Source organism: Schistocerca serialis, chromosome 2, assembly GCF_023864345.2.
Source record: "Schistocerca serialis cubense isolate TAMUIC-IGC-003099 chromosome 2, iqSchSeri2.2, whole genome shotgun sequence".
NCBI classification, from domain to species: Eukaryota; Metazoa; Arthropoda; class Insecta; order Orthoptera; family Acrididae; genus Schistocerca; species Schistocerca serialis.
Genome location: NC_064639.1, coordinates 401,961,689 through 401,983,451, shown reverse-complemented (window position 1 = coordinate 401,983,451; position 21,763 = coordinate 401,961,689). Strand labels below are relative to the sequence as shown.

The 21,763-nt window shown below is 38.2% G+C and overlaps 1 protein-coding gene across 7 annotated transcripts in view; it reads left to right on the top strand.

Annotated features, from left to right (window-relative positions):
- Positions 1-16,261, top strand: part of LOC126457238 (ADP-ribosylation factor-like protein 2-binding protein) — a 106,373-nt gene extending 90,112 nt beyond the window's left edge. For 5 of the 7 annotated variants that reach the window (XM_050093379.1, XM_050093377.1, XM_050093381.1 and 2 more), the window contains exons 5-6: positions 13,172-13,289; positions 16,039-16,261. In XM_050093379.1, the coding sequence (XP_049949336.1) occupies positions 13,172-13,289; positions 16,039-16,098 (178 nt within the window). In that variant the 3' untranslated portion in view covers positions 16,099-16,261. The remainder of the gene's footprint in view (positions 1-13,171; positions 13,290-16,038) is intronic. The other 2 variants (XM_050093378.1, XM_050093382.1) reach the window with 2 other exon arrangements.
- The last annotated feature ends 5,502 nt before the right edge of the window (positions 16,262-21,763 follow it).

Below are 21,763 nucleotides of genomic sequence, written 5' to 3'. Positions count from 1 at the left end.
GTATATTAAAGACATTCACAGTAAGCTGACGACAGTAGTAGACCACTTGAACTGGTATAGTTGGTAGGCATAGATTCTGTATGAAGTCAAAAGCAATTCCCTACTTTCTCAATGCATTTCCCCTTAATTTCACTTAGTGAGGAGAACACTTATCTGCCTGTCTCTTGTGCGTGACGAGTTCTACAGAAGCTAGCCATTTCATTGTGTCATTAAGCATTGTATTTTTTATTTTAGTTGGCAGTTCTTCACATTTACCACATGTCAACCTGTGGTCTTCCATAACAGAGTCAAAATCTCTCCCTGAATATTCTCAGATAGCACTCATATTTTACAGTCATGTTGGGATATTTCACTTGAAACTGTTCATGCATAATTTTTACATGAAGCTGTTTGTGCAAACAATGGCACTCTCAAGAGCCATAGTGTTACTTTTTGCAGGTAGGAGTTAATGTGTTCAACAATAGGATTTATCTCTCTACCACTTTTTGCATTGCCTGAACGATTTTTACCGCTTTGATCGGTAGGCAACTTGCCAAGTACGTGTAGTTTGCTAATCCTTCGTAGTCTCATGTTCATCATGCCCTACCTGCATAGGAATGCCTGCTTACATACTTCCACTTTTGCAGTACTTTATTTCACAGAATACATGAAGTTTTGCTGTCTAGGTTTCTTATTAGAATCATTTTCTTCTTTTTGCAAACACCTTCCTCCAATGCCTTCAACAGTAATCAGTCCTTGGAGATAACAGTCTTGTGCATCCTTTGAGTCCGTATCTAAAACGTGTGAAGATCTCTAGCCTTGTGATTTCATTAATTTTCTCAAAGCACCATTGAAGACATCTATGAAGGGCATCTGTAAAGTGAGATAAATATTCATTGTGAACCAGAAATACCAGCAATTTTTTTATCACTAATTGATGCAAAAAATGTACATAACAGTGTATAATGGTTTAGAGGACCTACTTGCAATCATCACTAGTTTGTTTCTTCGGCGCTATTTTCCCACTGACGCTTTTGTACTCCTGCCCTTTAGTGTGCAGCCTTTTAATCTCCTCATATTGATATTCCACGTTCCTCACTCCCTTCTTTTGTTTTAATGTTCTGCAATCTCGAACTGATTCATCAGAAGACATGTTGCACGATAATAAACTACATGTGGTTTATTCTCTTTGCACGCAAAAGAATCAATGCAAGAATTCATATGTCACTTATTCCACTTCTACTAACATTGCATATAGAAACAACACCTCTCCGGGAGAAGAGATCTTTCCATGCTCACTGTAAATTTTGTCAGTCCCAAACTCCCATATTGAGTGTGGGACAAGTGCTATTTCTCTCACCAACCGATAGAGCTACCTTCACAGAACAGTGCTGCACCCTTAATTCAAATCTGACAATTTAAGGACAAATGTTTCTAAAATCAGCAACTCACATAGAATTTGCGAAGCACGTATTGTTATTTAGACTCCCCCCCCCCCCCCCTCTCCATTATACAAAAAATGCCTTTGAAACCCATATAAAAATACACTGATGAACCAAAACATTATGACCACCTATTTAATAGTACATTGTTCCACTTTTCAAACACAGCACAACAAACGATGGATTCTACAAGTCCTTGACAGGATGCTAGATGTCTATGCACAAGTCAAACAATTCGCATGAATTAACAGGATGGTAGTTTACAGGCACGTAGCTGGCAGCCGATGTGTGTTCCAGTGGGTACAGATGAGGCACATTTACTGGCCAAGACATCAAGTTCACTACAATGCTCCTCAAACCACTGTTGTACGATTCTGACCCTGCAATACGGACACTGAGCCTCCTAGAAGATGTCATCGTCATAGGGAAAGACTTCAAGCATGAAATCTGCAATAATGTTCATGTAGTTCACTGCTGTTGTGATGCTTTCGATTACCACCACAGATCCCAGAGAAGCCCAACTCAGTATACCCCATAGCCTAATTGCACTAACTGGCCTGCATCTGTGGCACAGTGCATGTTTTGTGCAGCTATTTGCCTGGATAATGTTGTGTAAGGACCCAACCATTGACATGATGTAACAAGAAATGCAATTCATTTGACAGGCGACACATTTCTGTTGATCGAGGGTGAAAACTCATTGATGCTGTGCTCACTGCAATTGCAACTGATGATGTTGTTGGGTCAACACAGGAGCACATTGCGGTTATGTGATATGGAGCTCCATGTTCAACAATAGCCTTTGAATGATGTGCTCCAAAACACTTGTGCCTGCAGCAGCATTGTAATCTATCATCAGATCTGCCACAGATCACTGCGTATCCTAACTTACACAGTTGGGGATCCTCCAACCTCTACACTTTGTAATGATACATGGTTGTCCAATACCATTCAGCTGATTTCATTGTTTCACCATCCTTCAACCACCTTCCATAGGTGTTAACAACAGTAGTACACCAACAGGCAAACAGCTTTGTCTTTTCAGAGACTCTCATTTCCAGCAGCAGTGGCACAACAATGTGCCCATTGTCAAAACTGCTTACAACAGTAGATTTCTGCATCATCTTCACTATAATGACTCCCCATTTGTCTTTCTTCCACTTACATTCTTTCTGTACTGCATCGCATGCCTACACCACCAGGTGGGCAGTGGGCCGTTGTCAGTGGTCATAATATTTTGGTTCATCAGTACCTATTATTGTACTATCTATTTAAAGGTTATATATTGTTCAAGAATTGGGTTATTGACTGAAACAGGATTGGTGTGTGTGTGTGAAGTTAATGTTCATTTCAATTAAATGAATCACCAGAATTCAAGTCCATAGTAGCTATCATTTAGAGCTGCCCTTTGATAGACACATGCTTGTTTTCTTTAATACAACCTGGGTAGAGGGTATGGAAATTCTGGACCTATACAGTTGAGAACGATGGCTATTACCCACACTTTCTTTACCTAGTGAATCAGTAGTATGCATTGGACCTGCTCCTCATTTGCAGTTGCATTATGAATAAGGAGACTTCAACAGAAACAAGGGTAACATCAGGTGTGCCCCAGGGCAGTGTAATAGGTCCGCTGCTTTTTACTATTTACATAAATGATCTGGTTGATGGTATTGACAGCGGTATTAGACTGTTTGCCAATGATGCTGTAGTCTACAGAAAAGTAGTATCATATGAAAGTTGTGAACAAATCAATGAGGATTTGCAGAAAATAAATGTGTGGTGTAATGACTGGCAGTTATCTCCAATATTAGTAAGTGCACCCTACTGTGTATAACAAAGTGAAAATCCCCATTAATGTACGAGTACAAAATAAATGTCCAGTCTTTGGAAGTGGTAACATCTGTCAAGTATCTGGGTGTGACTATTCGAAATGATCTCAAATGGAACGATCAGATTAACCAAATAACGGGTAAGGCGAACTCTAGATTGCGGTTTATTGGTAGAATCCTGAAGCGATGCAGTCCTTCAACAAAGGAAATTGCTTACAATACTTAAGTTCGTCCAGTCTTAGAGTATTGTTCGTCTCTATTGGACCATTACCAGTTGGGTCTAATTTAAGAGATTGAGAAGGTCCAAAGAAGAGTGGCAAGATTTGTGACTGGTACATTTAGCCATCGCAAGAGCGATACAAATCTCATAGAAAGTTTGAAGTGGGACAGACTTGCAGATAGATGATGCGCTAAACGGAAGGGACTGCTCACTCCCAAATCTGATCTTCGCCTACGATGTAGAGCATATATTATTATCACCAACTTTCATATCATGCAATGATCACCATTCAAATGTATGGGAAATTAGAGCTCGTACTGAGGCATTCAGACAGTCGTTTTTCCCTTGCATGATCCACGAGTGGAACAGAGCGAGGGAAATATGACTTCGGCGCGAATAGTGCCCTCCGCCACATGCCGCTTGGTGGCTAGTGGAGTATATATGTATATGTAGATGGAATGTATGTGACACAAGCCATTACCATTAAAATTACAGTGTGCAGTTATTAAATGATCAAACACATTCAATAGGCGTGTCAGCACGATGTTAAAGAGTGCCTGGTATGGATTTTATCACTGTTCTTCCATCCCTCAAGTCATTCGTCTCACACATTTGATTCATACTATCTATATGCTGTAACTTTGCCATTAAATAATCTGGCACTGATAAACAAACAGCTAAATCAGTGCTCTCAAAATATTATGCAACAAATGAAAATTAATAAAGCCCCCACACCACCACCCCTAAATCTTATCATTCTATCTCTGCAAATGGTCATTTCAACCATTGGAAAACTTTTCCTTCTTTTCGCTGGCAAAAACTGCAAGAAAGTCATATATTTTTGGTTTCTTCTCTTTTCTGTAAGTAAAAATTACACTTGCAGTGTGATGAAGGCAAACATAAAGTTTACCCTTGCCCACATGTATACTGTTAGCCAATTAGTGTTCTGTCATCTGTAAGTTTTGACATTAATTGCTGTTTTCAAGCAAAAATCCTCTCCTAATCCAGCTAGTAAATGATGTGCTATGATGATCTCAGCTAGTACTACTATTTTTTCAAAATGCCTTATATAGCACAATAACCTTTTACAATCTCAAAATTTTTTATTTGTTTCTCCCAGAAACCATGTACAAATTCTCCTTATCACATTATACCTCACTGGAATTGCTGGGCCATTTTTTGTGTGGCATGAGTACTTTTGCTGATTATTTGTTCAACATTATCACTGTCAACTCCTGCACCTCCTGTCAGCCATAAACGATTTCCTTACTATCTTCAATAATATGTAGGTCAGTAGAACAGTCCACAAATTCTCTATACACATATGTCACCTCAATCTTTTGCTTCAGAGTATATTTTCTTTTGACTTGCCTAAACCTAAAATCATACAATTTATTTTTATGTCTGTAGTAGTTATGCTCATAGGACCCACAGCACAACTTATCATATTTACTTCTCTATGAGATGACTTTTTTTCTCAAAATACTCATTCTAAAAGTGAGGGTCATCTTAGATTTGAGAATTAAGCTTTGCTTGCAGAGGTCAACAAGGGGCTACCTTTCATTTCCATTTGGTAGTTGAGTTCACGTACAGATTTAATTTGATGTTTTTGGAATGGTGCGATGGGGTTCAGTGGCTGCAGCTTGGACGAATGTGGGCAGTTATCATACAGCCAACCATGGAAGGGCATCCTGTGCGCCTTGCTGTTTTTTAAAGTCTAAAAACTAAACTAAACTCTATTCATGAGACCAAATGAGGGATGGATCCATGAATTGTAGCAGCAGGTTGTTCTGTACAAGTGAGAGAAGCAAAATTTAGAGTCTTTGATTACTCAAGAAATTATACAGATGAAGGCACTGGGGATAAAGAGGAACTTTCCAAATGCATGCATAGCAGAGTTTAAAGCAAGTATAAGTTGATGCTTGGTGATGATGATGATGATGATGATGATGATGATGAGGGTGGGCTTTATATTATGATGCAGAACAACACTAGCTCAGCAACTTATCATGGTGGTTGACAAAAAACTACTTGCATATTAGTGTCTTATAATCCATCTATTTTATTTTATCTTTATTTACGCGCCAAATTCTGTAGGATCAAATTGAGGAGAAAATCTCCAAGGTCATGGAACATGTCAGTACATGAAATTACAACATAAAAGTAATAACAGATAAAAATAAAATGTTTATGAACCTGAAAAAAGACAGCCCATAAGTTTAAGTAAATGCAGTCAACAATCCAACAAGAATCAGCTTAATTTTTCAAGGAACTCGTCGACAGTATAGAAGAAATGACCCATGAGGAAATTCTTCAGTTTCGATTTGAAAGCGTGTGGATTACTGCTAAGATTTTTTAATTAAGTGGTAGCGTATTGAAAATGGATGCAGCAGTATACTGCACACCTTTCTGCACTGCACAAGAGTTAAGGAAGTCCGATCCAAATGCGGTTTTGATTTCTGCTGAGTATTAACTGAGTGAAAGCTGATTATTCTTTAGAATAAGCTAATATTGATAACAATAAATGACAGTAAGGAATATATATGTTGAGAGGCCAATGTCAAAATACTCAGACTAGCGAACAGGGGTCGACAAGAGGTTCGTGAACTTACACCACTTATTGCTCGAACTGCCCTTTTCTGAGCCAAAAATATCATTTAGAATGGGAAGATTTATCCCAAAATATAATACCATATGTCATAAGTGAATGAAAATAAGCAAAGTAAACTAATTTTCCTGTCAAATGATCACTCACTTCAGATACCGTTCGAATAGTAAAAATGGCAGCATTAAGTCTCGGAACAAGATCCTGAACGTGGGCTTTTCACGACAGTTTACTATCTATCTGAACACCTAGAAATTTGAACTGTTTAGTTTTACTAATCATATGCCCATTCTGTGAAATTAAAATGCCAGGTTTTGTTGAATTGTGTGTTAGAAGCTGTAAAAACTGAGTCTTACTATGGTTTAGTGTTAGTTTATTTTCTACAAGCCATGAATTTAATGTCATGAACTGCACTGTTTGAAACCAAGCCAATGTTGCACACAACATCTTTTACCACCAGGTTTGTGTCATCAGCAAACAGAAATATTTTAGAGTTACCCGTAATACTAGAGGGCATATCATTTATATAAATAAGGAACAGGAGTGGCCCTAACACTGATCCCTGGAGTAATCCCCCACTTGACTGTACCCCACTCAGATCCCGCATCACAGCCATTCTCAGCATTGTGAGTAATGACCTTTTGCTGTCTGTTGCTAAAGTAAAAGGTGAACCAGTAGTGAGCTACTTCCTGTATTCCATAATGGTCCAACTTCTGGAGCAATATTTTGTGATCAACATAACCAAACGCCTTAGTTAAATCAAAAAATATGCCTAGCATTCGAGACCTTTTGTTTAACCCATCCAGTACCTCACAGAGAAAAGAGAATGTAACATTTTCAGTTGTTAAACGACTTCTAAAGCCGAACTGTAAATTTAATAGCAAATTATGTGGTTTAAAATGATATATTATCGTTACATACATAGCCTTTTCAATAACTTTAGCAAACACTGGTGGCATAGAAATGGGTCTAAAATTGTCTACATTATCCTTTTCTCCCTTTTTATAAAGCAGCTTTACTATTGAGACTTTAATCGTTCAGGAAACTGACCATTCCTAAAGGAAACACTGCAAATATGGCTAAATACAGGGCTACATGTGCGGCACAGTACTTCAGTATTTTGCTATGACTTTATATTGTTGTGCTGCTGACCAGATAACATTTTTAAGCACCTTACAATACTGTTTGTAATGGGCTACTGTAGCGTGATTGTGAGTAGGTCTAATATATTGATATAATTCCCACTTTGTTCTTCATTATAATCCCACTAGTCAGCCATTCGGGCTGCCTATTATTGCTAGTACCCCATTTAGGACGTTCTAATGGAAAGCAACTCTCAGAGAGCATGAGAAATGTGTTAAGGAAAGCATTATATTTATCATCTATGTTATTGGCACTATAAACATCCTACCACTCTTGTTCCTTGACAAGGTTTAAAAAACTCTCTATTGCTGTTGGATTAACTTTCGTACATAGTTTGTAATTATATGTGACATATGTTTGAGTACAAAAAACTTTTAGTGTTAAAATTTGTGCATCATGATCTGAAAGGCCATTCACCCTTTTACTAACTGAATGCCCATCTAGTAATGAAGAATAAATAAAAATATTTTCTATGGCTGTGCTACTGTTTCCCTGCAACCTAGTTGGAAAAAACACAGTCTGCATCAGATCATATGAATTTAGGAGATCTACCAACATCCTTTTTCTTCCACCATCATATACAAAATTTATATGGAAGTCACCACACTTCAATCTAAAAAAGGTTCAGCTCTAACACCAACTACCACAGGAATTTTTCCGTGAGTGATCCCACTACTTCCCCTACTACACTGTCACCCATAAGCTTTGCCAGCCTCCCCTTCCCATACCTATCCTACCAATCTATGAAATACCCCTTATCTATGAAAACACCACAACTCTTTGCAATAGATAATGTTAACTTTTTTAGCCAGATCTTGAGATACTTTGTCACTAAAACAGTTTTTAAGTTTGTTCTTCTAGATGTGATTATAATTGTTCCATATTCTGTCTTTAGATGTGATTAACTGATCCAAATATATTATCTGGAATAACCTTGCCAGTTTATTTTAATTGTAGATTCATGCAAGACTCAAAAGATTGACCAATTCCACTAACTCTCCTAGCACAGTATGTTTCTGTTCTATTAGCAGTAACCAATAAACATAAATTACACGTTAATAATCAGAATTATTATGAAACCTGTTTGCCTTCCATGAAGCCTTCAGTTTCTCTATTGGTGTTACAGTTTTAGAAGTCCCTTTGAATTTGAAGAAGTGTTTCTCTGCTCATCACCAAAACTTAATTTCAATACATTTTACTCCTGTTACACAGTTTAATTTGAAAGAAAACATTCTATACACTGTGGGATAGAGCAAAACAGCACCATGACTGCAAAAAAATACCTGCAGAGGCTTCCCCAAAATCCCATAAGATAGTGATTTGAACATTTTCGCTATATGAACTTCACATCCACACTGCTTTTGTTACTGAAGTTGGCTGTCCTGTTCGAGATGAGTGGCAACTCTCAAATGATTCCATTCAATAAAAATTGGAGCTAGATGGATTAATAATAGGAATAGTAGCCTTCAGTTATACTGTCATCCTCGATTTTAATCACAACATCTGCTATGCATGATTTGCAAACTCATCAGAGTAATTTTTATCATGAATTGCACTAAGTTTTGTTCTCCATATATGCTTAAAGCTCATAATTTCCCTTCAGTTTGTTCTGCAGTAAAGCTGAACATTCAGAAATAAAAGTCTTCTTCTGGCTCAAAAAGTTATGCAAAAACTAATTTGCATAGTTCTCCACTTTAAGCCAGTGAGATTAGGAGAAAAAACATCTCCCATGAAATTCCATAACAGCAAACATTTCAGCATTTATCGTATTCAAAAGTTGCCTTCACCACCAGAACCACTAGTACAAATCATTTGGATATAGTACACAGTCCTCTTGATCAGAGTACCTGTGAACAGAATCTGCTGTATACAGAGTGTATCAGAAAGGATGGCGCAAACTTACATGGTTGAAAGTACATGACAATAGAAGCACAAATGTCCAAGTAAACACTGGTCCGCAAAAAAGCTGCTTGCGAGATAATCACAACTGTACGGTTCCAAGCCGCCACTAATGTCATTGTAAACATTGTCCTAGTTAATACACATTAATTTGAAATTTAGACTTTACTATTGAGTTGTACATTAGAATTAGTTCACACTTCACACATGGGGTACCAATTAAAGGAGGTGTTTGAAGTGTTTTCCTTGCATCTGGTGCAATACTGTGTTTGTCTCTGCAATAAATTTCGAATCCTTTTGAAAACACCTGGATCATTCTGGAATTCTTGACAAGCATGTACAACTCTAGTCGTGTTAACGGGTGTGCTGTACACTTTGCCTTTGAGGTGACCCCAGACACAAAAATCTGAAGGATTTAGATCAGGTGACCTTGGAGGCCAAGGTACAGGTCCACTTTGACCTATCCATCTTTGGCCGTATCTGGGTGTTAGATGCCATCTCACACCAGCAGCAAAATGTGCCAGAGCTCCATTATGCATGTACCACATACTCTTGACGCTGCTGAAGGGGAACGTCCTCAAGCAATCCTGGAAGATGACATCACAGAAAGCTAAGGTACCTCCGTCCATTAAGTTGTCGTGAAAGAATGTGTGGCCCAATGAGTTAATTGCCTACTACCTCTAACCGCACATTCAGTGAGAAACATTGCTGATGTGGTGACTCATGAACAGCATGTGGGTTTATTTCACACCGCAAATGTATGTTATAATAGTGAAGCACACCATCGCATGTGAATCCTGCTTCATCTGTAAATGAAAGGTTACATGCGAAATGAGGGTCAACTACAGCCTGCTGTTGCAGCCACTGACAAAACATCACTCTAGGAACAAAGTCTGCATCATTGAGACATTGAAGTCATTGGAGGTGGTAAGGCTACAGTAAATTGCAATGTAAAATTCTCCATACACTGCTATGGCTTAGTACAGGCACTTGAATGGCAGTTCTTCTCGTTAAGATTCCTGGAGAGTGCTGTACTGCTTCCAACACCATATCCTCAACCTCAGGTGCAATGTGAGCAGGTCTACCTCCTGCTCTGCCATGTGCAAAACCCTCATGTTCTCTCAGGCGCTGATAGACCCTTGTAAATGTACGACTTTCTGGATGTCTTCGATCAGGATATGCTTCTTGGTATAAATGTGCAGCCTCTGTGCATTGCCGTTAGCACTACTGTACACGAAATGCATATCTGCATACTCTTCATTACTGTACACTTCCATTGTAACTACAACACAGCACACATGGCACTCCTCTGATGCATCTGATACCCTTTGAGACTGTGTACTGTTTCCGTTCTGTACATTCTGCACGTATGGTGTGATTCCATCTCCACCTCTTGGCAATGTTCCGTTGTGTAAACAGCAAACATAGGATGGCCTCAAGTATGCAAGGGGGAAACTGGACAATGTTACAAACAATGCCATCAGTGGCGGCGTGGAACCATACAATTGTGATTATCTCGCAAGCGGCTCCTTTGCAGACCTGTATTTACTGGGACATTCGTGCTTCTATTATCATGTACTTTCAGCCGTGTAAGTTTGCACCATTATTTATGATACACCCTGTATTTGTGAAATAGACTTAAACTGGAAAAGAGGATACAAGTTTCAATGTATAGTAACCATGCTCATACATACTAATGCTTCCAGTTTCTTCTCTCTTTGCTCTGAGTCCTTGTCATTACCTTTTCGTGGTACATCGAGTCATTTTTGTGTTGACAGAACACCCCTCAGTTTGTGCCACTTACGTACAATGTGCACAACAAACAAAGTGCCTCTGGCATCCAATAAACCAAATTGCATTTGACAACAAACATGCAATGCAGAGTTTTTGATTATTCCATCACCATTGATTATACAGGATGTTTCAAAAAGGACTTCACAACTTTGAAAATTCATGTAAATTAATTCATAGTACCTACAGAGGTTATTTTAGTGTCAATTTTTAGGGAAATACATCAAGTTTTGTTTTGTGTAGCTCTCTAGTCCAGAATCACACTGTAAGGAACGCTAGCAGCAGTTGCATTAAAGATGGCTGCCTTCAATGGACCAAATTTGCTAGCTGTGTGTTTTGGTTTGAAGAAAAGTCGGTGACAACAGTTCAGTGTAATTTCAGTACCAGATACACTAAAGATCCTCCTGGTAGGTCTACAATTTATGAGTGGCATAATGTTTTGTAGAAATAGGGTGCTTGGTAAGACATGGGAAATCATCAAGTTGTCCAAACACGTCTGGCAACGTCGTTGAGCGAGTGAGACAATGTTTTGTCAACAGCCCTATGAAATTGACCCAGCCTGCATCTCCTGAACTGCAAATCCCACATACGACTGTTTGGCGTGTGTTGAGAAACTGTTTGCATTTGAGTTTGAAACCGTACAGATTGATGGTTGTACAAGCAATAAAAATTCTGATAAATTGCTTGCAAGAACTTCTGTGCGGTTATGTTAAATCGATTACATGAGGATGAACATTTCTTGGACAAAATCATTTTTTCTTAAATGGCAACGTTAACACACGTAAGTGTAGGATTTGGGGCATTGAAAATCCACATCAAATATTGCAAAATGTTCATGATAGCCCCAAACTGAACGTTTTTTTGTGCACTGAGCAAGAACAAAATGTATGGCCCTTTTCTTCTCTGTGAGAGAACCATCAACGGGATACTGTACCTGGAGATGTCACACCAATTTTTGATATCACAGATCGATGAGGATGACCAAGAATGAAATGTTTACTTCATGCAAGATGGTGCACCACCCCACTACCAGTGACTGCTTTCCAGGGTAATGGATTGGCCGTGATGCGCCAATTGCATGGCCACCACATACTCCAGACCTGACACAACTCTTTTTTTTTTCTTTTTATGGGGATTCATCAGGGGTATGTGTTTGTACCTCCTGTGCTGGCTTCTCTACCTGAACTTAGAGCAAGAATTTACACCTCCACTGAGCAAGTTACACCTGCAATGCTACAGCAAGTTTGGAAAGAAATTGACTTTCGATGGGATGTGTGCAGGATAATCAGTGTAAGCCACATACAACATCTTTAGTTTAAGGTAAAAAAACTTGATGTGTTTCCCCAGAAATTAACACAAAACCCAGCTCTATATCTTCTTTCAATAAATTACTATGAATTAATTTATACGAATTTTTAAAGTTGTAAAGTTCTTTCTGAATCATTCTGCGTTATGAGTCAGACCACAAGAGATTAGGCAACTGATAGCTACATTTGGATGTGTATGTTGACTACACTTGATGTGCTTGGGTTCCTTAGATGAGACTTGCACACCCAACTATTGCTGGAAATTCAGACTGAGTTTTTATCTCATATACTCGAAAGATTTCACTTCACTTGTGATGAAAGTGATGATACTACTGATTACTTTTCGAATCTGTTAATCAACAGACAAGACCAGTATATTTTTGTGCTAACTTTGTATGTCTTAGTGCTTCCATAAAAAAACTAGATACTTGAAACCAACCACACTGTGCAACAAATTCATGACTACATAAAAACTGCATCAGTGGCACAAGGGATGCTCATTAAGGAACTGCAAGTTTACAGTCTATTTAAAAAAAAACTGAAGAACCTTTTCTTGCTTTAGGTGATGCCTGGACTTTAAACATAACCATATTTGTTAATGCTATATTTGCCACTGCATATTATGATATTAATGCAACAGAGTTACTTTGCAATCTTCAAATGACAGTCTTTAAGTTGAAAAGTGCAAACTTCAGAGGCAGTTTGCGAATGAAATACGTAACTCAAATGGGACAAAACCAGAATACCTCCCAATAGTGTTGCATTTATGAGGGCTGTAGTGATGAGCTAAACCACAATGACACCAGGAAATGAAGATAAGGCACCAAAATGTATGATGGCATATAAGTTTCACATCTGTTTTATTGCTTGATAATTGAATACATTGAAGCAACATTGTCTAAATTTCATTCTGAATGAGTTATGTGAAATGCAGATTAACCTTTTAAGAACAGTTCTTTTGAAATAACTTGCAGGAGACGAAAGTGCAACCTGGATGGGGAAGTGTTTGAAGTATTGTATACCTTTACAGATTTCAGTGCATTTAAGGAAATGTTCTTAGATTATAAGGCAGTAAGTATATTTCAGCTGTATTATTTTATTTGTAGCTGTAATTTTCAACAACTGTAGTATATATATTTCAGAATAAAATTCAATTGTCAGTTGCAAAAAGTTTTAATTCTCTTTATCGATTTCGACAAATTAATCTCTCTTCTTCAGAAGACTACAGAATTAGGAATATTATAAATCTTTAGATCTTGGCTATACATTTATGTAAAGTGTAAGAATATAAAGTCCTCTACATTCAATAAAATTGTTCTGAATCCCATTTCTAGGTGACATTTCATATATCGTATAGGTAATTTGTTTAAAAAATATGACATCACTGGGTCCTTCACCACTGGTAATTCCACTAATTTGCTCTTTATGCATAATGAGAAACATCCAACTGACAAATTTCTCAACTCTGAGGTATATAAAACACATTATAGTATGTCAGAGTTTTTATATAAGACAGACAGGGAAGTCACTTAAGAGCCACTTTCGTGAGCACTTGCTCAACGAAGACTGTGAGAATTCATAAATGACAAGTTTTGCAGAACATCTCAAAATTGAGAAACTCACTTTTCCTCCTCCATCCTTACTTAACGTAAAAATTTTGCGTGTAGTTGACAAGCACTACAAAATGAACCTTTGAGAAGAATTAGAAATATTTAAACTTTCCCACCATAATCCAAAAGATATGTTGAATGAGAAACATATATTAAAAATAGACTTTGAATTGATTGCATAACATCTCTTATAAAATGTGAAAATCAGCTCACTCCTTTTATATATTAGAACTGTGTGTCATTATTTTCAAATGTATTATATCTTCTCCTTCTTGCATTACGGCCTCTGTAGGACCATGGGTAGCCCCTTCATGGACTGCGTTTTCCTCTTCTTCTCCCAGAACCTCTTCATTCTTTCTCTTCTTCTCTCCCGCTCTTCTTCTGAGATCTTCAGTTTCCGTTTCTCCTGTCGGCTCCACTGGTGACACTCTAATCTTTCCCTGTATTCTTCTCTGTCATTGATCTCCGGCATATTGGTCGGTGTATATTTGTTCCTCCAATTTCCTTTTCCTTCGACCTTGATCCCCAGTTCCAACCAGTCCTTCCGAAGTTCAACAACCCATTTGGTTCCTGCCTTTCCCCTAGTCCTCCCTGTTGTTTCCCACACTCTCTTCATCATTCTGTCCATACTCATCCTAACTATATGTCCAGCAAACCTTGCCCCTTTGAGTCCGATTTCCCCGGATATTGTTCTCATGTTCCGGTACAATTCTTCCCTAGGTCTTCGCATCCACCTCTCTCCGCGTCTTTTGGGACCTAGTATTTTTCTCTCTTCTTTCTCTAGTTGTTCTGCCCCTCAGCAGCATATAATACTGCATTCCTCACCGTTGCCTTGTAGTGGCGTAACTTTGCCTCTGTGGATATATTCTTTTTATTATATATGTCTCTTGTCATGCAGAAGGCTGACCTCATCTTCTTTATCCTCTCTGTTATTCCCTCCTTGCTCCTGTTCCTTCCTGTTATAAGTTCTCCCAGATATTTAAATTTGTCCACCATTTTCACAGTGCCTTCCGGTGTTTCCCAGTCTGCAGTGGTATTTAATGTCTTTGTCTTGTTATAGGCGATCCTCAGTCCCACCTTTCTGGCTACCTTACTTAAGTTGTCAAGTTGTGTCTTTGCGTCTTCTTCCGTCTTATTATGTATTATATGTAAGTACATTATATAGCTGAGTTATACTTTTTATATACATATAACTGAAAAGTACCGACTGAAATGGAAAGGCAAGTCCAATGTATGTCTAATGGTAGAATAACTAAAACAGCAATACAGTATAACTCAATCAGCAAGAGGAATGTCAGACATCCCTTATAGAGGTAGTGGGAACAAATCTGAGGTGGTACAGGCAAAAAGCCTTAATCCTTAAAGATGACAATGATGATATTTGTTCCTTGCTGCTGGCAGAACAGCTTGACATGTACATAGGTGTGACTGAGCTACTGTAAATTATCAACATGTGTTTACAATAATCACTTAAAATATGTAAATTTTTTGGACATATCTAAGAAGAAGATGTTGACATCTACTAAACCAATACTCTTCCATTAGGAATGGGCCAATGACTGTAATATGACTTTCAAAATGATGGAGCACAGCAATCAGTCATCCTTTCCTTTCAGGTTTTATTGAAGCAAATCGAGATTTCGGCTAGTGCATAGACATTATCAGTGCACTATTTCATAGTTTCAGTATGTGTCCTAGTACATCAGTGCCCTATTGTTCAGGCTTCTGTCAAGTTCATTCACGACTAGTCTTGACAGTCTTGAACGAACTGAGACAGAAGACTGAACAACAGGGCACTGACGTACTAGGACATGTACTGAAACAATGGAACAGTGCACTGATAATGGCTAGGCACTAGCCATAATCTAGACTGGCTTCAATAAAACCTGAAAGTAAAGGGCAAGTGATTGCTGTGTTCCATCATTCTGAAAGCAATACCGAGTAAGTTTCTGTGATATACTTCTTATACTTTACACAAATGTACCCAAGGAAAGATTTATAATATTCCTGGTATTGTAATCTTCTGAAGATGACAAATTAATTCGTCAAAACCAGTCAAGCGAAATAAAAATATTTGCAACTGACAACTGAATTTTTCTCTGAAATATTTAAGCTTTCTGTAAATTCTTTTACATTGCTATGGATTGACAAATGGATAATATTTGTGTGTCATTGTTGATCTTTTTAATAACTGTTTACTCCTTTTACAGGTTAAAGAAGGAACTGTGGAAAATTTGTTAGTGACTGCATATGACTTGCCTTCTGCATGAGACTGAATTTATTCGCACTACGTAAATTTTTCTTTCGAATCATGAATTTTGTTCCAAACATAATACTTTTTGAGAAATATTTTGTCAGGTAGTATGTACCAGTGCACTATAGACAAATAAAATTCTTATTGAAACCTGTGTAAAATACAGATGTGAAAATGTTCTCTCAGTTGTTAATTTGTACCTTGACTGCAGATTTGACTACATTAATTTTCAATCCAAACACTACTACTTTGAATTAACACTAAGCAGGCACTTGATATGAGTTCATTACAACAAAGCTGACATCAAGAGACTGAGTATTCATTTCATTTTTATTTTTAATGCATAACACAGTGCACAAAGAAACGTAATCATCGTGATATTTCTTATGTTCTGGTGGTATTCAGCAAGCCTTCTTGACACTGTCTTGCAGCAACCTGTCCTCTGGTTTGACATCCTCTATTAATATGACTAGCACCTTCCGAGGTTGTGTGTCATTTCACTGCTGTCCAAAACAGAAATAACGGCTCCAAGTATCGGCCTCTTAAACACCACACTATACACGAGAGTCACTCATTAATAGGAGCACTTGTGACAAAATTTTACCACATAATGTTTTTATCCCTTCATACATCATTCCTACAACCGAGTGAGTAGTGCCTGTCACCAAATTAAATCTGCCCCAGTTTAAATTTAGTTGGAAACAATCTCCATTTCTTCCCAAATAAATATTAAATACTAGTAATCATCAGCCATGTGACATTACTGATGACTAAAGGCCTCCTCTTAGCTCCTCCATACACTACAAGTTCAGCTGGATGCACCCATGTTTCTCCTGCATGTTGTCTAATTCCAACCACCCACCTTGCATAATGCCATTGTTTCAGTTTATCATCATCTCCTGAAATCCAACAAAGAATTTCATTGGTCCATGTACAATCCATTTGTCTCATTACAAGTCCTGCCTGTGTTTGTTTAATCTCTGTTACTGTTATAAGCATGCCTTTTAATCTTGTCCATTTCGTTGTTTCCTTATCTCCTAGTAATTCCCAACATGCATCTCTCCTGTTCCTTTTTTCTTCATTAAAAATCTCTCTCTCTCACTTGCCATAAGTCAAAACTGGTAGTATACATTCATTGTAACTTTCCATTTCAAAGCCATTAAGAAATTTAGGTTTGAAATCTCTATTTGCTGTAACAAAAGCCTTCACACCATTTAAATCTTATGTTTATTTCCTTTGATTTTGGCCAAGTCATTGTCATCTTTAATTGCTGTATATATAAGAGCTCAGCCACTGATCTAATGGGTTCATTGTTAATTTATTCAATTTCCATTTAGACATGTTGATTTCTCCATTTTTTGACTTGACTTAATTCCTTTTACTCTGATGTGAAGCATAGGGCCCATATTAGAGCTCTCCATCTGACCCTGTTTGTTGCAATCTTCTTTATGTTAGTCCAGGAGTGACCAACAGCTGCCACCTCAGCTTCAACAGTCCTGTGCCAGGTCGACCTTGATCTGCCTCTCCTCCTTGCTCCTTGAGGGTTCCATTCTAAAGCCTGCTTTGGAATATGTTGCGGGCCTCTTCTCAAAGTGTGTCCAGTCCATCTCCATTTCCTTTCTTTTACGTTTACCTCGGCTTTCAGTTGTTGGTTGCATTGCCATAATTCGTGGTTCGAGATAACATTTGGCCAGCGTACTCACGGTATAGTCCTCGGACATTTATTGATGAAGGTTTGTACTCTTGTTTTAATTTGTGCTGTCGCTTTCCACATCTTGCACCCGTAAAACAGAACAGATTTTACATTTGAGTCAAAGACATCGAAAGTAGGAACAAAAAGGCAAAAGGGGCCTTTGCCCACCTGCGACCAGTTTGGACATCTTGTGAAATATTGTTGAAGGTGTCCAATTTTTGGAAACAATACTTCCCAGATAACAAAAGCTCTCCACCTGCTCAATCTCCTCTTCTTTCCGGCTAGTGCATTCATGTTCTTCTGTTTATCCTAAGCGCTTTAGTTTTAGCTGTGTTTATTTTCAATCCAACTCTTTGAGCTTCTGTTTCCAATTCCTTAAGCTTCTCACTCATGTCCTTGAAAGTGTGGGACAGAAGGCAGATGTTATCTGCAAAGTCCAGGTCCTCCAAACGACCATATAGTCGGTTTACCTTCTTCATGACACCAACTAATGTCAGCAAAAACAGCAGTGGTGAAAGCAAACAACTCTGCCTTACTCCAGAGTTTAAACTGAATGGCTCTGGAGATTTCCATCATGTTTCACCTGGCAAGTATATTCTCTGTACCTCATCTTCACGATACTGATGATCTTTGGAGGTACTCCATAATTCTGCACTGATTTCCAAATGGCGTCACACTCACCCTATCAAAGGCTTTTTAAAAGTCAACAAAAGCCAGATACAAAGGATACCAGTTGTAAGTAGGCTGTCTAGGTTCTTATATTGGTAACGCCACCGCCACTGGCTGGCTGTGCTGTGTGCAGTCTGTGGCTGGATGGCATTGTTGGAATTTGCTATTGTAGTGTTGGGCAGTTGACTGTTAACAGCACGTAGCGTTGCGCAGTTGGAGGTGAGCCGCCAGCAGTGGTGGATGTGGGGAGTGAGATGGCGGAGTTTTGAGAGCGGATGGTCTGGACAGAGACAGTAAATTTGTAATATTGGATATCATGGACTGATATAGATGACTTTTGAACACTATTAAGGTAAATACATTGTTTGTTCTCTATCAAAATCTTTCATTTGCTAACTATGCCTATCAGTAGTTAGTGCCTTCAGTAGTTTGAATCTTTTACTTAGCTGGCAGTATTGGCGCTCGCTGTATTGCAGTAGTTCGAGTAACGAAGATTTTTGTGAGGTAAATGATTTGTGAAAGGTATAGGTAATTGTTAGTCAGGGCCATTCTTTTGTAGGGATTATTAGAAGTCAGATTGTGTTGCGCTAAAAATATTGTGTGTCAGTTTAGTGTTGATCAGAATAGGGAAAGAGCGAAATGTCTGAGTACGTTCAGTTCTGCTCAGCTGTTTGAAAATCAAATAATGTAAGAGGTTTATCAGCACAGTAATTCATTAATTTTTCAAGGGAACGTTTCACAGTATTCCATGGATTGCTCAATAATGATGCTCAAGGTGTCGATTTGGTCTGTGCATGATCTGCTTTCTCTGAAACCATCCTGTCCTTTCCTGACCTTACTGTTCATGGGCACTCTGAGACAGTTTAAAACAATCCTTGAAAATACTTTACTGGATATTGACAAAAGTGTGATGCCATGCCAGTTGTTGCGCTTTGTCAGGTCTCCTTTCTTGGTGAACTTGATAAGGATTCCCTTCCTCCAATCTTCCGAGGTGACTTTTGTATTCCAGATTTGTTGGAACAGGGGCAGTAAAGTATCTGCTGTTAGATCATAGTCTACCTTGAGCATTTCCACCATCACACTATCTACACCAGGTGCCTTGTTATTCTTGCAGCTTTTGAGAGCCTTGATGATTTCGCTCTTGCTGGGAGGGTGAGTATTGATTTGCAGTCCAGGTGTTTCCTGTTGGTCTAGTTCTTGATGGATCAGGTTCATGTTGAATACCTCACTGAAATATTCCTTCCATTGTTTTAACTACTCCTCACTGTTGGTCAACAGTTCACCCTCTTTTGACTTCACTGGTTTACTTTCGTTAAAGCTTTTCTGGGACAGCTGTTTGGTGATATACAGCTCTTTCAAATTGCCCCTTTCTGCTGCCTCTCGAGTTCTTTCTGCAAGCTATTTTACCAGATTTCTGTTATCAGATCTAGTGCTTCTCTTCACTCACCAAGGAACTTTTTGTACCTTGCTCTAAGGCATTCTTTTTGTTCATTGTCCCTACACTGGTTGATCAAGGCCTTTATTTCTCTACTTTGTTCAATCTTCTGCCGTGTATGATCAGATTTCCATGGCTTCCTTCTGGTGTTCAGGAATCCTAATACCTTCTCACTGGAATTTAGGAAGGTTTTCTTGATTTTATTTCATTTCCTCTCCACCTGTACACTTACCCCTTCCACACTTCAATCCTCCACCTCCAACTGACTATATTGTTTCTTCAACTTCAGCACAAACTCTTTTCTAATGCCCTTGATTTGAAGTTTTCTAATATTAGATCTTTTCTGTCTGGAATTTGCATCTTGATGACCAGTAGCAGCAATCTTTAACCATGCTTCAGGTATTACAAGATGGTGATCACTTCCGCAGTCAGCACCTCTTCTGTTTTGAACATCAAGAAGGGAACGCCTCCACATCTGGCTAGTTGCCAGTACCTTATGCTGTCCATATTGGACTATTTTTTAAGGAAACTGCAACAGTTTTGACAATAAAAGTTCAAATAAAACAATTTATCAGTTTTTATTTTCTCCCACGAGGTTTCAAGAGTTTATAGTCTGATCTTCAGGTGGATACCACACTTTGTTAGAGGTGGATTTGAGCCATTTATTTGCTATAAATAGATGCATATAGAACAACTGCCTGTTAGACAGATAAATTTTCTTGTATAAATATTTGATCTCTGCATGTAACAACATCTTCCTGTCTTTTTTAAGATTAGGGAAGTGGTTTCAGAATTTTCACAAGTAGTGATTTTAACATATTTCTGTACAATCCCACACTGCAAGCATACTTTGGTAAATTTAATAGTAGCAAGAGTCCTGAAAAGTTTCAACATGGATGACATAAGATTATCTTTGCCTAGTGAGGCTGTGAAGGAAGTTATGAAATACAAAAACACAAAACAAACTTTTCAGGACTCTAGCTAGTATTAATTTTAACAACGAATGCTTGCAGTGTGGAATCATACCGAAATATGTTAAAATTACTAAGTGTGGAAATTCTGAAACTGCTTCCCTAATTCAAAAAAAGCAAAGAAATGTGGTTACATGCAGAGATCAAACATTTATACAAGAAAAAAGATCTGTATAATAGGGAGTTGTTCCATATGCACGTATTTGCAGCAAAGAAGTGGCCCCAAATTCACCTCTAAACAGTGTGGTATCCACCTGAAGATGATGGTATAAACTCTCAAAACGTATCATAAGAGAAAATAAAAAGTGAATGAGACAGGTACATTGTTTTATTTAAACTTTTACTGCCTAGGTACTGTTCACGGAACTGTGAAAATATCCATGTGTCATCCAGTTCCAATTCATATACATGCAACAACTTGGTTTGATGGGGCCTGTGGAGCGACCACGTTATTGCCAGAATGTTTATGACCCTGATGGCACTTCCACGAAAAAAAAAAAAAAACACACACACACACACACACTCACACACTGTGTACTATCAGCTGTATGTGTAAGTATTTCCTTAAAGTCAATGCAGTGTTACTGATTACATTCAGTCTGTCTTTGGATTTCTGTATACTGAACTTTCAAACTAGTGAAGTAACAGAGTATGACACATTTGTAATCAGTTTCTGTCAGAGATAATGATAATATTTACCTACTGTAGAAACACAAAAATTGTAAATCCCAAAAATTCAAAATAAACGGCTGTGAGGAAAACAATTTTAGGCCTTCACTTAGTATAATCTAGCCCAACATAGTTGTGGCCTCCCTGAGGTCTCCATCCGGTGTGCCAACCGTTTTTCTCTTTACTTTAGCTATGCATGATGCTATATTTGCAAGAAAGAAAGGAAACCACATTATAAAAAAAA